We start from the raw sequence: 16,922 nt of genomic DNA, 5'->3' as shown, positions 1-16,922 counted from the left end.
CTGCATTGTTCGCGAGACAAAATGTCAGACCACGTTTGAGGAGATCAACTTCATCGGGATTTAAACTCTGTGATATGTCTACTACATTGCTGCAGTGCTCTGGATGCTCGCTCGTAGCACTATCGGTGGAGCTATGTGCCGCAGAAGTCATAGCAGTTTTCTTGGGTGGATCTGTGGTTCCAATACCTTTGTGTTGGTATTTATCTAGTAGGTTTTCCTGCCCAGTTTCTACGAATTGTTCAAGTCCTCTTTTTTCCAGTTCAGATAAATTTATGCTGTCAAGCTGATTAGTAATTATCATAAGTTGTTCCCGGCAGTGTTCGAGAATATAATTAAAGAGAGCTACGCATTTTCTACGACAGCGTTCCACTTCAATAATAGTCTGAAGGGAAAAAAGCTGAGGGCACATCTAACCTTAATTCTAAGGTCTTCTGGGATTTTCCTGTGTTTAATGCAGCTAGCGAAGTTTTTAGATGAAATCTGTAATTTGTTTGTTTGGCGGCGAGTTTGCGGGAGTGGAGGAAAGGGCGAGATTTGTTATTGCGAGTGTTGTATATTTGAAAACTACTGTAAAACATAACTACAGGCTGCACATTGTGCTGTACATTCAAGGTACAGCCACATACAACTGTAAAAAAAAAGCAAAGATAATCTTTCACTTATGCAGCAGAAATCAAAGAATGACCACTAACCGATTGCTCACTGCCACCATTACACCCCAAGAACTGACTAAACCTTGTGCACATGTGACTTGTATACAATGCATGCATGTTAACACCGGCTCTTACCTCATGTACTTGTACGAGTTGGCTGAGGTCATCTTTGAAGTAGGACACCACAAGGGGTATAAGACCGACTGATGCAGCATCCTTGTCACCCAAACTGGTCTCTGCTTGCATTATCTTCAAACTCCACTCCAGGACTGCGTCATTCCCCGTGTTCGAGCGCAAGAACGATGTAATCAGCAGCACTACATCTCTGGGTATGTTGCTCAGCCTTCCATCCATTCGCACCCCTCGAAGTCTTAAAGAAAGAGATGCAGAGAATAAAATGTGATTATGTACCCATATATTTCTTGCATATGGAAGAATAAAGCGCAGGGCACATTGGTACATCATAGAAATACTTGTAGAGGCATACGCCTGTTATATTTCTTAATCTTTTAGCACATTTGTGTTATCTGCATCAACACATGATTTTGCTGCATTGTGTTCAATCCAAGGTTGAAAGTTTAGTTGCAAGTCAGCACCTGTGCATATTTTCATTTCCTACAAAAACCCAAACAGTCCCAAACAGTCCAGTCCTGCTATCACGGACCAATTCACAGGCTAGAGGGCAGGTTTGCAGACTGTGGGTATACATAACCTACATTCTTGCATCATCCAGACCTAAGTGGCTTTCTCTATGCCCCACAGCTTCCAAACTCTATGCTTCAGCATGCTTTAACTGTGCTGCATAAACATTGATATATACGTGGTTTTGCATACACTAATGCAAGGGGCAATTTTCACCCTACAACTTTAACTGCCTTATTTTACATGCTTCTTTCGTTTCAAGTATGCATATGTGCAAAAAATTTCTAATTGATATAAGATACACAAAACCTGAAATTATTTAGCTTATATGTACTTAACCTTTCTGTCTGGATCTAGCTGACGTTAAAGAACCCCAGGTGGTCAAAATTAATCCGCAGCCCTTCACTACGGTGTGCCTCATAATCAGAACTGGTTTTAGCACGTAAAACTCCAGAATCAATCAATCAATTTTGCTGAAGTGCACTCAAATTAACTCTATGGAATATTGTCACCATGTCCAAAAATGAGGCAAATTCCTCTTTGCTGCTATTTTGTCCATAAAGGTAGTCTGAGCTGCTTCCAGCTAAAGCTAAAAGCTCGCCCCAGCTTCAGATGCAGTTGCTTCAAATGCTGTTCACAACAAGATATGGACAGTAAGAGTACTATCGTAGTCGACATTGCTGAAGTCTACTGCAGAGCTATTTTACAGCAGTTATGGCCAGTCACTGCCCCACAAACAGCCTTGACAGAATGCCTCTGCACTACTTCAAAATACCCTGGCTTGAAACCACAAAGGTCACTATAGGTACTGCTAGTGTGAAGCAAACACAAGAAGAGAGGCTGAAAGGCAATTGCACTTCTGCTGGAACCGATGGTGACATGTTTCTACCTACTTTGCTCACTCAGCTCGTCACTTCCACTTTGCTCCTAGAACTCACATGGAACTCGCAAGAATTGTGTATTCTCAAGCTCAGACTGGACCAATCAGAGAAGAATGGTGAAATCACTCACTGCGAACTTCCTCAATTTTTCTATTTACTTTTGTTCAACTTAAGCAACCATTGCAGTTTCTCTTTTCTGCTGCTTATACCGCTACAGTTACACAATGTGAATAAAAGTCCCCTAGTAGCTCAATGAAACATATAGTACCTTTGGAAATGGTCGAGAAGATGTTCCTTCTTAAACAGTAATGGCCACATCTCCTTAATTTCATTGGCTGAGTGCACTGGCTCTGAAGAATGTGTAAAGGCTTTGATCAAAGGGTAGCATTGTCCCATTGCCTTCCTCTGGAGGGGGATGTCCTCTTCACATGGTGCGTTCGGTGCTTGCCCAGCCAAGACTTTCTTTGATGATTCTAGCTCACAAGGCATTAATGTGACAGTAGCAGGCTGCCAATCAATGCAGCCATACGAAGAATTCAAGGTTTGTTTTTTTTTGTCTTTGTGCTACCAGAGGGTGCCTATGCGAGACGCTTACAGCCTCTGCGGGTGTTTTCAATTCTTGTTTCAATCTTGTAGGCTAGGCCCACCGAGGAAACTGAGTTTGAGCTGGAGTTAGGGTCACCAAGTGAATGTGGGAATTTGCCGACAGCATAGTTTGCAATGTTCTCGATTTCTTTCGCAGAAGGTCGGTCCTTTACTTTTCGGCATGCAGCTGCTATCATTCTCACTACTTCCTGTTTTTCTGGTGGCCGAAGATACGCACCTTTCTCTAAGGCAACCGGCACATCCTGGCTAAGGTTTTTCCAAGATAGCTCTACCTTAGAAACGAAAGTGCCAGGTCTCTGCTGCTCGATGACCTGACTTCATCGTCGCCTGAAAAGCATGAACCATGGCTTTCAACTTAGACCACAATAGCACCACAACATCAGCATAACATCTAGCATACAAAGTGTGCATGAAATTAGCATGTGCGTCCTTTCAGTAAAAGTAGTGATGTTTGAATAGACTTGCCTGAAATCCATTGCACACAGTGAACGTATGGGTGCCACTCTCAACGGATTCAGCCAAGCAGCTGAAAGCCTCTTCATCAACCTCTGTTCCATCAAGTAGATAGACCTGCAAGCAGCATAGAGTATTTATTACCTTGTACACAGAAATGAAATGCACACAATTTTCAGGCTTTGCCACAGGTGAGTTCTAGCTACATTCAGAAATCTACGAAGGGGCGAGCACATGAACCTCCTTATCCTGCACAAAAAACACCAATCGCACAGCCCTGAGAGCTCAAATGAAATCATTCGCGTTTGTAGTCTGCACTTTGTATACCAAACACTAAAGTATAAATAAATGTAACAAAAACTAACACTAACACAAGGCACATTTCTTAGGAGCGGCCACATATGACATTCAATGCTTCTAAAGATGAGCAGCAGCCATGTCAGGCCATCCCAAACTTGGCATCATTTAGTACCTTCAGCTCACCCCTTCAGATTGCCACCTAGTACTATAGATTGATGCTAATCCATACCCTGCACAACTCTTCATGTAACATGGATTCTATTGGATTACAACAAAATTACAGTGCTGCTTATCCAAGCCAGAGCACGAAGATTCAACTAATTGCACTGTGAAATTGCAGCAGCCCACTTGAATGCCTTGCTTCTTGCCCCTGAATTAAGCTGCACAATTACTGCTGCATCGCCAAAAACACAAGTGGGCTTACTGTTAATCCACCGCTCAAGAAAAAAAATATCATGAACCACTCCGCTCTGTAAAGGTGGGTGACCAGCGAAGCTGTTTAGCGCACGACACAGAGGTGACACAATTTTTACCAAAGTATGAACATATTTATTGTCCTGATTGGTGGTCATCGTGACGATGGGTACGCACACACATTAGTGTATCACCTCTGTTGTTAAATCTGTAGGTCACGTAAGACAAAGAATGGCTCATATTCCCATACCCCCATAAACGCGGCCTCCCCATTACGACAACAGAAGTGAAATTCTACTCTGGAATGATGGGAGGCAACGACGCCAGCTGTGGAACAATACAATGCTTGAGCCACTGCTGATGCTGATAGTTTTTTGCACAAAGGAGCCAGCAGCGGAAGAAGACGATGACGAACGCGCAAGAATTGGCACGAGTGTATTCGTGCAGTTGCACTGAGTTGTGCCAGCTGTGGAAGAAGACAACGGCGCTCGAGCTATTGCTGATGACAGTTTCTGCGCCCATCGGACAAACAGATTTTGGTTTTGCCTAACCATATATAGCTTCGCTGTAAAAGCTCTTTTGCTTAGTAGGCATACTACTCCAATTCCTATAGCTGCAATAAGTGTGCACTGATTTTCATTTTGTTAAATGACATCACTTGGGTGTCGAATTTTCAATCAGCCAGCTCAATATGAAGTCAGCGCAGCAGGAAGTTTCAAACTCAATTGAATTGAAATTTTGCAGTGTATGTCACTTTGGCATGGCAGCAAGCAGATGCTCTCCCTAGTGTTCCTGTTACACAATGGTTAAGGCAATAATGTCGAAAGGATTGCACACATGTAATATTGTTAGCCCCTTGTCGGTACTCTACATGAGCAATGGTGGTGCTGCGTCCTTGTTGGTTGAAAACCGGGGTTCATGCTTGTAACCAATCAGCAACATATGTATTTTACCTTCGCAATGAAAAGTTATGCCCTAATTCAAGCTACACACTTGTTTGACAAACCAGGATGGCTTATTTCATTCTACCGATATCATTGGGAGCTTGTCTTCCCCCAAAAGATATGTCGTCAAGGAATTAGGAAATTAGAAAAGTAACAGCCCCGGAATAATTCTGCATTGCAAAGAGAAGCCTGCTTGGGCCTGCTGACTACGTGGGCTAGGTGATTTATTGATACCCTATCATATTATTGGCTAACGCTTTATTCACTATTAGATTTGAATCAGGTTAATCGGTGCGAGTCACCCGTGCTTAACGAGTCAAGCATGTCCTCTTAAAATTATACATGTAATTCTTTATACATGCAAGTTTAATTTCTGTGTTGAAACCACCACCTTTTCGTCACAGCAGGATTTCAAGTGCAGCTATACATATGTAACCCGCTGAAAGTGAGAAGGCAGAAAACTTGTCCGGATGTGCTTGATTTCAAACCACAGTGGTGATGATACAACACTTTGCAGGGTATTAAGCACAATCTCACTCTTTCATACATAGAGCCAGTGCCCAAACAGATGTACAGTCTCGTCCACTCTTAGGGTGAACGCGGCTCACCGTGGCTGCGCTCCGCGGGGCGCCAGTGCGTCCGGCGCGGCGGCGCATCGAAGCAAAGCGGCGCAGGCGCACACGGACCCGGGGGGAGGTGCTTCGCGTCGTCTGCTACAGTGGTGGAGCGCACTGCCTCTTGTTTTGCTGTAAAGTACACTTCGCTAGACCCAGGTGACTGAGTGCCCGAGGCAGCATTGCGGAAAGGCGCACTTCACTAGCTGGAGCATTTTCCAGCTGTTTCAGTCTACAGCTTGTGAACAGCCTGCTAAATCAATATACAGAAACAGAAACAAGCTTCTCACCGCATAAATCACTTAGCATGTTTTTTATAAGTGATGAGGGTAAAAATACAGTCATTTTTTCGCGCTCTTCATTAGGCTGGGGTCCTTTTATTTTACTCTCACAGCACTTGGTGTAGTGCATACCGAGAAATCTATTAGACACGCTCTTCTTGGTTGGAGTCATCATGTGATGAGCCTAGCGCTCCGTGTCGCGCATGTCTTGATGCTAGGACGAATTTGCTCGACTTAAGAAAACGACCAAAACCCGCTATAAATTTCGCAAAAAGTTAGAGAGCGATTGTTCAATCACGCATCATCATGTTTGCCATAGATTTTACCATTAAGGAGGGCAATACTATTACTTCGACAGCAACTAAGAAGTCATATCTGCTGCTTCGCACACTCTTATTGACGCGTTAATGTCACTGGTAGGAGAGCATGGAGCACTTTACGCGATGTAGGAAAGTGCTCTCCCCGGCACAGCAACTGATTTGGCGGCAATTTTAATCCCCCTTTTCCTCTTTCTACATCCTATTAAAAAACTAAATTCATTGTTGTCACTGATGCGAGAAGTCGCATTCTCATTTAGAGGAATTGTCGGTCAATTATTTGGTTACGTTGGTTAGGTGAAGTAAAACATGTGGCGCCGTTTTTTTAGTTGCTTGTTTTTTCTCCTTGGAGTCAATGGACGCTGCATGCGAATGCTGTTTCCGTCCGTTTCGAATAGGTAATTGGAGTGGAAAATCTATAATCTACATGTCTGCTTTCTAGCTTAAATTACGTCTTGCCGGGTAATTAAGTCGTTATTCGCTTCTATTTCATTTCAGAACTTCCTCGGAATGTGCCATATGCATGTTCTCACCAGCCTATAATAATTTGTTGATTGTGCGGTATACGTCCCGGAGCGACACAAGGCCCATGCGTTACGCCATAGAGGTGGGCATCGGATAAACTTGGAGATTAGGAGCAATTCATTTCTCTCTTTTTTTTTTTTTTTTTAGGGGGTAGGTGGGGGTGGGCTGGGCTGAGTCGGTAAAACCCAAATATGAGTACGGCACAGGAACCCTTGCCGCAGACAAGCGATGCTGTTGCCGTCGTAGGGAAGTGGCCGGTCCGTGTGTTGGACGAACGCGGCCACGATATTTAAACTGGCGGTCATCAGGCCGGCCTGGTGTCGTGTCCTCTGCACAAAGCATGCCGGTGGTCGGCAAACAGACTCGCCATTTGTAAAAGCTAAGCCAGGCCCAAGCCGGATTGCTGTGGTCGGGCCAGTCTACTTTTTAACTGACCATGGGCGTCAGCCCGATCAACCGCCGAGCCCTCCCCCCACCCCCCGCCCTTGTTTTTTTGTTGGTGTTTTTTTCTTTGCTTAGGTCATACTACCCCATCCTAGCCTAATATGATGATGCGGTGCAGCCAACGACTACTCAACTGAGTGACTGGCCGCTCAGGAGTTAAAGATTCTGGGATGACTCGCCAAACCGAAAGGCACCAGAGGTGTTCCCGTTAAACGCATTTCCGTCGACTTGCATGATGAATTGCATTTTGTTCGGTTGCTGGTTGCCATGGCACTTCAATAAAAACGCTGTAACAGTGCAGGATAATTTCATTTCCCCGGTGCACTTAGGAAACTAGCCATGTCGCGGGTACTGGAAAAAGAAAGACGACGCAATGTAGATATGTGCCTACAAAACTTCTCAACGCGTTATATCGGAGATGACCAAAAGGCCACTGAAAGCTGTAAATAGAATCGTCCAGGCTTACAAGAAGGATGGAAGAATTGCGGATGCTCCCCGTAAAGCCCGGCAAAGAGTGACCATTGTTGCGGTGGCTGCTGCGAACCCGACCTCCACCGTTCGAGAAATTAAGAACAGCCTCAGGCTGGGTGGCGTCCCTGACACGACTATGAAGCGTCGCCTCTACGCCCCAGCCTAATAAAGAGAGCGGAAAAATGACTGTATTTTTACCCTCATCACTTATAAAAAACATGCTAAGTGATTTATGCGGTGAGCAGCTTGTTTCTGTTTCTGTATATTGATTTAGCAGGCTGTTCACAAGCTGTAGACTGAAACAGCTGGAAAATGCTCCAGCTAGTGAAGTGCGCCTTCCCGCAATGCTGCCTCGGGCACTCAGTCACCTGGGTCTAGCGAAGTGTACTTTACAGCAAAGCAAGAGGCAGTGTGCTCCACCACTGTAGCAGATGACGCGAAGCACCTCCCCCGGGTCCGTGTGCGCCTGCGCCACTTCGCTTCGATGCGCCGCCACGCCGGACGCACTGGCACCCCACGGAGCGCGGCCACGGTGAACCGTGTTCACCCTAAGAGTGAACGAGACTGTACATTCGAGGAATTTCAACGCATTGCCAACGTTTCTGGTGCAACTCAAATGTGCTCTGGCATATGAAGCTTCTTATAGAAGGAAAATACTAGCAAAATCTGCTACTGCAACTGAACTCCTATTATGTAATTGTGTGAAATGCATGGTGCATGTCTGTAAGGGCAAAAACAACTATCTAATGCAAAGCATAAATATGGAATAAGCTTTTTTAGGTTTAGTGCACATCAACAAGACGGACCATTTTGTTGATTAGTGGCTGGCTAATATCCAACATTTTTAATCAATTGATGCTCAGCCCTACTGGCTACACACGAAATGTTAACGGACTAAACATGGTCTTTATTGGCTTGAAACATCAGGCTTGGCTTGTCACTATTCTATGTAGACGGGATTGAGACGAAGACCACCTTCAAACCTTGCAGGCAAACTACATCTAGTTTACACGACATAACTGCTGTATCCAGGGTTGAAAGTTTCTCTGTAGTGAGGAAAAGGGGGCAAATGGATTTGAGGGCTTTATATGTGGGAGCCTTTAGTGGTGCTTAATCAGGGTTCGTACAGACTCAAAAGCGGAAATTCAAGGATATTCAAGGAATTTCAAGGCTCAGTGGGAGTATTTTCAAGGACTCAACACAATGCTACATGCAGCGGTTTTCAATATCAGGTACAAATTTTACTGAACAAAGTCGAAAAAAAAGCACTTAAAGGAACAGCTTATATTGCACTAAACCAAGATAATATTACTGAACAAATTCGAAAAAAAAAAACATTTCTAGGAACAGCTTGTACTGCACTAAACCAACATAATATTATTGAAGTCGAAAAAAAAAAAAACATTTCGAGGAACAGCTTGTACTGCACTAAACCAACATAATATATGTTCCGTCTTGAAAAACACACTGCAGTGCATTGCACCAATGTAGAACAGCAATCCATTCTGCAAAAGTGCTAGTGGCAACTTCAGGGGAGCTCCTGCCGCTTTTCCTGAATCTTCTGGGTGAGGCTACACAGTTCCTCAGTCTTGCTTCGTGCAGCCTTCCTCAGACTATTTGATCTGACCACATACTTCAAATCATTTGCTGCTTCTGCCTTTTCGGCATAAGTATCCGCTGAAGCCTGGAGGTCAGTTATTGTTGCCTCGAGTTTCTTTTTCTTTTTTTTTTCATTGCGTCAATCTCTTCGTCAATGCAGCGCCTCTTTGATTCCCTTACATGATCACATTGCTTCTTTTTTTCTGCTTCCAGATATGCAGCGTACTGCTGCCGGGCAGCTGATGCAGCAGTCCTCAGCTCTTTTGTAATAGGGACGTTAAGGACACCCCCTGCCTTGTCCACAGCATCGCACACAATACGTTGCGAAATGTACGACAGGTCCTTCAGGTTTTCTACAGCAACCTGGCGGTTCACGCTAAACCCTCGGTCCACAGTGGCCTGTTCGTGGCTGAGCATGAGCAAAAGTTTGACAACCTTCCACAGTTCCCCACATGATGAATTAAACTTCATCAGCTCAGTCAAGAACTCGTCCAACCTGTTTACGTTCTTCTCAAACATTCGCAGGTTATGCATCTCTTCCTGCAGCAACTCGGTGTACTCCCCTAGTACAGTGTCTCTTTGGTGCTCAGACATTCTGCCCGCTGTAATGAGGGCATCCAACACTCTTCTGAAGCCGGCCAGGCACTCATCTGGTTTAGTTCACATTTGTCGTGGGTCCAGAGAGGACAAACTCCTCACGATTGGGAATCTCAGTGGACTTCTCTCAAGCACCTTCTTTGTCACACTGATCAAGAAGCATTTGCATTCCATGCGGAATTGGAACACGTCCTTTTGGCTTGCTGTAGTTTTCCTGACAGTCTGTTCAGTGGCATGGCCTACATCCACCTTTTCAAGTGGAGTGTGGTTCTCGGTGCTTTCAATGTCCACCATCAGCAGACCAGTGGCTCCTTTTGCTGAAGACAAGACCGAGCACTTCAGAAACTTTGTCAGTAGCTTCCTGACCACAGTTTCCAAGTCCCTTGCAAGAAAGAACACCATGGGCTGATCCGTTTGGTACTCAGTGAGGAATGGCTTGAGGGTCATGGCCACACCCAGTGCAAATTGAAGCTTTGCTAGCAGTAGGTCATCACTGGCTAACTCGCACAAGTTGTGAAATGATCCACACTTTGGGGGGTTTACTTACTTCTTCCTTGCAGCTGCAATAAACTTCTTAATGTCACACCACAAGAGCAAGGCTCTCTCTATCACAGGCACATTCTCCAACCACCGGTGGGCAACAAAGTTCAGGGGAAAAGTATCCTGACCGGTAACTGCTGAGAAGTCCTCCCTTCTTGCAGGAGAACCATGGAAAAGCGCGCTCAGACTGGAGAGCAGACAGTCAAGTCCCCACTTACTTGCTGTAACACCCGCCCTGTAGGCGTTGTGCATGGTGTGGAGGCCACAAGTCCCAATGTCCAGACATTGAACTTGGTATGCTTGATGCAGGTGCTCTTGGAAATTCTTGAGTAACTTCAGGTTAACATTGGGACCATCCATTGAAATCTCAAGAGGGAAAGGCTCGAGCGCAGTCAGCAGCGCTCCTTGGATGTCTTCGGATGTCGATTGCCCCATAAACACCGAGGTATAGTACCTCGTTGCCACCTTGTGAGACGAATTCCAAAACCGGATGTGAACATCCAATTGTTCCCGCTGGAGATAGTCGTTTGTGGACTCGTTGAATTGTACCACGTAGTAATCGCAATCTTTCATATCCCGTTGCAGAGCAGATAAAAATAAGGGCCTCAGACCATGGCACGTCACATAGGCACATTTTTTCTGTCCGCAAGAAAATGCTTTGGCCACGCCACTGTCCGGGAACATACGCTGGAATAGCTGGCCTGCTTCCGACGACGACCGATAGGAGAAATGCGATGTGACAACTTTCAAAGTCCACAGAATCTCCGCGTTCGTCACCAGCTCGTGTGCCTTGCAAGCATCGTCTAGATTTCCCGATTGCGAAGGAGGTGGGACAGCTGACTGTTTCCCCGTACTTGGAACTAAGTACCTTCGCACCGAACTGTTTGCTGCAATCTCCATGACACCAGCATGCTTAGCACTCTTCATATGGCTCTTTAACGCCGACTCGCCCATGTTGGTGATATCGAAGGTCTTTCCGCAAGGCCTGCATCTTGCACGGTGGTCACTCGTCGTATCTAGTGCAATCCAGTCTTTGTAAGCCTCGTTGTGAAGCCACGCGCCTTGCAATTTGTTTTTCCCAGGCATTTGCTTTGTATTCAGATGTTTCAGCCGCAACAAGTCGGGTGCAGAAGCGACGGCAGAATGCAATGCCGTCAACCACCATAACAAAGCGCCAAAATCAGACTGGATTGAATCGGCTCAGTTGGCTTCAGAGCCGAGTGGCTCCAGTGTGGATAACCGTCGCGCAATATTGGCTATATTAGCACACACTGATTTTTTACGCCTGAAATGCACATACTGAAACACGGTACTGAAAATACAAATATTTTAACTGCGTTTTTTTTTATTAATAGTCATTTGCATGTACTACGCTAGGAATTCAAGGATTTTGAAGGAGCAGCAAGAAGTCCAGGATTTTCAAGGGCCTTGAAAACCAAATATTCAAATTCAAGGGTTTTCAAGGACCTGTGCGCACCCTGTTAATTGTTCAGACCAATGTCCTACAAACAGTTATATTCTTGTTAATTTCTTGTATATATCTACGGCTTAAAATATCAAGTTTGACAGCTCAATCCCGTTTTCATATTATCTCTATGGATTAATTTCTTAACATACATCTGTCGAGTAAGGCCCAAAACTCTCGAGATCCCCAGGACTTGCTATCACCAAGAGGCAGCATTGCATTTTCACGCCACGCTCTCAATTGCCTTCCAGCTCATAATTTGGTAGCAGAACATAATTATTAGGGAAACCTATAGAAGGGTGGAAGAGAGGTTCAACACAGGGTTTCCCTCTTGACTTTTGTGTTGCAACCACTGTGCCATTTGCCAGAGTGCAACCTAGTGCAATAGTACAACATTTTTACTGTATTTTTAGTCTTCTGCAACATCACAAATGTTCATACTAAAAACATTCTGACATGCAATGCCACCCATGTCCATTATGTTCACCATCTTCACCAGATGCAGATCCAGAGGAAATGTTCAAGTGTCCTGCCACCCCCCCAGTGTACTGTCATCATCATCAGCCTGTCTGAGTTCACTGCAGGACGACAACCTATCCTATTCCACTCCCTCCTGCCCTATTCCGCACTGTGTGTGGCCATTCTTGCAAATTTTCTAATCTCATCTTTCTACCTAATCTTCAGACTTTGTTTCCCTTCCTTCGGAAGACACACTCATAATCTGATGGTCTGCCAGCTGTCTGGCATCACATTACCTTCTCAACCAAGTCCATTCCTACCGTTTCACTTCAACTAGAGTATTGTTTACTCTACTTTGTTTCCTGGTCCAGAGCATAATCTTTTTGCTTTTAAGGTTGCATCAATCCTTTTCCTTTACATTGCTTGTAGAGCGGTCTTTAGTTTACAATCACGTTCATATTTTTCATGATGTTAACGAAGCTCACCCATGATTTCTATTACCATTCCCGAATAAATTGCTTCCTCCTTAATCTGGAGCTTGCTGTTAATGTGCCTGATAAGATAATGTCTGTGTCATACAATACCTTGACACAGTCTTGCCCCAGTTGCTGCTTTCCTTATATTTGTAATTATTAAATTTTAATTTGACATTAATGTTTTACGTATATAGAGACCGTGTGAAAAGTTACTTCCTGAGCGACTGAAGAAACAGCAGGTGCTATGGTTTTTGCATTCAACCTGCAATTCCTAGAGCCATTTAAACAAATCTGGAGGAAAGTTTGATAAAGACTGCTACCTATGCTTTTTTACACAATTATCTCATACCTTGATAATCCTCATACAAATGTGAGGTCTGAAGCCTTATGACAAGGCAACTCTGGAGTTGCATGAATGTCCTTCAGGTTTGTGGAAGGCAAGAGAAGTAGTTCCCCATCCATCTATATCAACTCGTACAGCCTAAAATCTGGAAGAAAGGTAGATGCAGTTTTCCTCACAAGAAATAATGGAGCTCCTTCATGGCCACGTTCGACGACTATGTGCAGCACCTTGTCAAAGTTGAGGTTGTACTGGTCCCCACCAAGCGTGAGGTAACAGCCTGGCTTGTAAAGTGTGCCACACTTCTTGAAGGTGCTTGAAGGTCGCATTTCATGCTGCTTTGGATGGTGCTGTGCGAACTTCTGTCCCAAGTGGCAATCTGCGAGGCAGGACTTAGGTCACTGAACTGTACAGAGGGACCATACCATAAAGGCCATCCTTTAGCAAATAGGACTGGAACAGCTGGTGCTTCTGCGGTAGTGATTATGTGACGTTAATGAGGTTGCCAGATGCTCTGTTGCAATGCTTGAAGTAGCTGTGTTTGCTTTCAAATCGAAGGGACCACACCTACACAAGTGGTCCAAACTGCCTAGTTAGCTCAGGGTAACGAGACAAATAATGGTGCTTTGGGCGGAGTGAAACTGTAAGAAGCAACCTTCTTCTATGGTAAAGATAATCACTGATCAGAAGGCTCAAATATGACAACTGATCATCAGAAATAGCAGTGGCCGTTACAAGTGCAACAATTTTCCGGAGGGTCAAGAGGAGACACCACATTTTATTGCATGCATCCTGCACCTTGTTGCCAACCATTATTGGAAAAAGTAACAGAAGTGTTCAATTTTGCATTGCCTGACCTCCAAGCCTTGTGCACTTCAAATTCACTGGTGCTGGCTTGTTTTTCTGGTGCCACGGATTGTACTTAAATTTTGACTCTATAGTAGTATTAAGGTGGCGGTAGGAAAACCAATTCAATGTCTTCACAAAGTGCTTGATCATTAATGCAAGGTCATAGTCAACAACGCCTTCAAAACAGGTCGTGCCCAAGACATGGTGGAAGATCGGGAAGGCAAACATGAAACGTGGAGATCTTGTTGAAGGGAGAGTCATGCTCCATAAAGTCAGCTTCATTTCTTTTTGCGTGAGTGGCGGCCTCAGTGTAGGATGAAACAGTTCTGAGCTCTGCTGGCTTGTCATCTTTGAAGTCTTGCATTGTTGTAACGCAGAACCAACAGATGTATGAGGCTCTGCTGAAGTTCTCAACAAAGCCACCAATGCAATGGCTTCCTAGGTTGTCACCGTATATAAAAGCAACAACCCTATGTAATGACGGCCATCAACCATGATGCCCTCTTCAAAGTCTTGCAAGTCAATAATCAGTCGTTCAAAGACCTTGCTGCAACCAACGTTCTTGAAATCTGCTTCACGGTACAGTAAGACTAACTGGTGGGAATCAACAACAGTCCTTAAGAAGCACGGTAGGCTTCCAAGCGTTAGGTAGACAGCCAGCATTTTGATCCACGAGCAGATCCAAGGGGGTTAATTTCAAATGCATCCTGGTACAGAATTATGTGAACAACATTTTCATTTGAAGTCATACGATTCTGAAAAGCACAGCCATCTGTGAACTCACGATACACCCTGTTTTTGTTTGTCTCCACGATGAAGGATAGCCTCAACATTATGTCAGGGTGAGACAGCAAGGAACGAAGAGTCTCTTTGACTGGCACATAAGTGTAATGCCGCATGTCATTGCGAGAGTCTAACCCCAGAGGTATTTCGACTGACCTGTTGTGATAAAGCTTCTTGGTATAATACAGGTTCCTCATGTAGCTTGAGCGGAGAGCACCATCAGAGGACAATGCTGTGGATAGGCTGCTGTTCTTGAAGGAAAGTTCTAGTGCCCTATCTACTTCTTCGGGAGAATTTGAAAGCATTAACCGAGTCTTCAATTCACACTTCAGCTGCTCTTGTGAAATGCTGTGCAGACTCTTCATGTCTTCAACTACATCCTGAACAGCTGAGCTGGGAATCAGGTACTTTGACTCAAGCTTTAGGGTAAACATTGCTAGGCTTTCAAGACAGGAGTCACGGCTGGAAAAACTGGACTCAGAATCTAAAATATCAGAAGGCAGTTCAGTCTCCAGTCTGAACTCTGCAGGAAACTTGGTCTGCCCATCAAAGTTGGTGCTACAACAAGGGGTCGTTTCACATTCCTTTTCAGGCATGTTTGCTGCGTCTGCCTCGTTGCTTTTTTCCCTGTGGTATACAGAAAGATGGTTTTTCAGCGAAGTCCATGTCCTCAGTTTGCTACAGCATCCATCAATTGGGCAACAAACAGCAGTCCTCACGCTCCCTATCAGGTGTTCCTTAAAGGTGCCGCATTAAAGCTGTTTTACTGCCCATTTTTTCCCACAGCCCTCAACAGAGCATGGCTTGGTTGAAGCTTGAAAGTTGATTGGGCCACAAGGTGGCAGTCGAGAATGACACCTTGTGATATGGCTTCGCATTGTGTTGTAATTTTTGAATGCAGCTGCACAGCCAGGAACATTGCATTCTACACCTCTTGATGACGCTTCATGGTACAAGGTGTGCTCAAAGAACGCTTCCAATCATTGAGAAATTTTGTTGCACCTCTTGCAGTGGTGTCTCATCTATCATAGAGAGGTATTGCACATATTAAGGTCATTAAGTCTTCCTCGGCCATGATAGTGGCCGAGGAAGGCCACAAGCAAAATTTGCACACGGCAGCAGCAGGAAAGGACGGAACGGGGAGCGCCAACCACGGTGCGTGTAAATTCGCAGTCTATGTCACTGTGCGGACTGTAAGAGCAGGTGCTTGCCTCGAGAGACTGTTTCCCAATGCAACTGACCAGGCTCCCACATATGAGAAACGTAACACGGTGACAAGTACCAAGTCGGACAGCGCCGAAACCAGATTCTGCAATCAATCACTTCAATGTAGCTTGCACAAAAATACAGGCTGTCGAGCAAGAATAGCAATCCTGAATGAGACTAGGAATTCAATATGGGAATGAGAAAGCTTGCATTCAAGAAAGAAGCCACTCTACCTAGCAAGCATTGAAAGCCAAAAACATTAACAAAAGTTAAATGCTACATAGCACTCAGTGTAAAGGTTAATGCAAGACACACGCCAATGCCGCATCAGCTATTTCAGGAGAGGAATTGCACTCCCAGAACTTCCACAACAGAAAGTAATTTACAACATACAAACGCAAAGAACACAGCCTCGTTCAACTCGTTTTCAACTCGGCCGTCATGCAAATGACATAAAGCACGGAAAAACGTGAACAAGCTGTGTGTTAGCATCGTAAACTTCATACTAAGCAAGGGGCACACCACAATCCGGCGACAGCCGCTAATGAGACCAAGACGGGAGCACATGTCTGTGAACGCGCAAACGGAGCCCCTAAGCCACTCTGCTCCTCCGCCACCCCAGCTGCACGATTGCACCACTCGTTTCAAGCACAGCACACCAAACACACATTCAGCGCTGAACAGTGGGCGGTCCACGCATTCCCATTTACATGACTTGCAGCGAGCAGCACATCCCTCGATGTCCGTCAAGCAAAGTCGGACACGGCGACGCTACATAGCGGTTCGCAGAACTTCGCTGCCGAGGCACTAGGCCACTTCGATATTTCAATTGTCACCACCGCCGGGTTCTCAAGAAAGCACGGGTTACACAACGCAGATTCTGTACTGCCAGAGCTCACCGAGGCCAAAGCCACGCTGCCGCACCGCCACTACTCACGGCTTTCCGCCAAGTAACACAGAACCTACAACAAGTTACAACCAACACATAAGCAACGCACGCACAATCACATGAGCAATGTTGAACAACGCGCGGTGCAGAGAGCGATCACGCCGAGCACGAACA

General features: G+C 45.1%; 1 protein-coding gene and 1 pseudogene across 7 annotated transcripts in view; both read right to left on the bottom strand.

The window, feature by feature from the left end:
* LOC139053097 (uncharacterized) overlaps nt 1-16,908 on the bottom strand; it is a 29,820-nt gene extending 12,912 nt beyond the window's left edge. For 2 of the 7 annotated variants that reach the window (XM_070530254.1, XM_070530255.1), the window contains exons 1-3: nt 13,201-16,908; nt 3,248-3,352; nt 789-1,023 (exon numbers count right to left, since the gene is read on the bottom strand). In XM_070530254.1, coding sequence (XP_070386355.1) covers nt 789-1,023; nt 3,248-3,352; nt 13,201-13,223 — 363 coding nt within the window. In that variant the 5' untranslated portion in view covers nt 13,224-16,908. Of the gene's footprint in view, nt 1-788; nt 1,024-2,999; nt 3,110-3,247; nt 3,353-13,200 lie in introns of all 7 variants that reach the window. The other 5 variants (XR_011510216.1, XM_070530250.1, XM_070530251.1 and 2 more) reach the window with 5 other exon arrangements.
* On the bottom strand, nt 8,383-10,854 carry LOC139053096 (uncharacterized; annotated as a pseudogene).
* Nucleotides 16,909-16,922: the final 14 nt, after the last annotated feature.

The sequence above is a fragment of the Dermacentor albipictus genome, unplaced genomic scaffold, assembly GCF_038994185.2.
Source record: "Dermacentor albipictus isolate Rhodes 1998 colony unplaced genomic scaffold, USDA_Dalb.pri_finalv2 scaffold_68, whole genome shotgun sequence".
Taxonomy (NCBI): Eukaryota; Metazoa; Arthropoda; class Arachnida; order Ixodida; family Ixodidae; genus Dermacentor; species Dermacentor albipictus.
The sequence above is the reverse complement of the archived record's forward strand: the minus strand, read 5'-3'. Positions and strand labels throughout refer to the sequence as shown.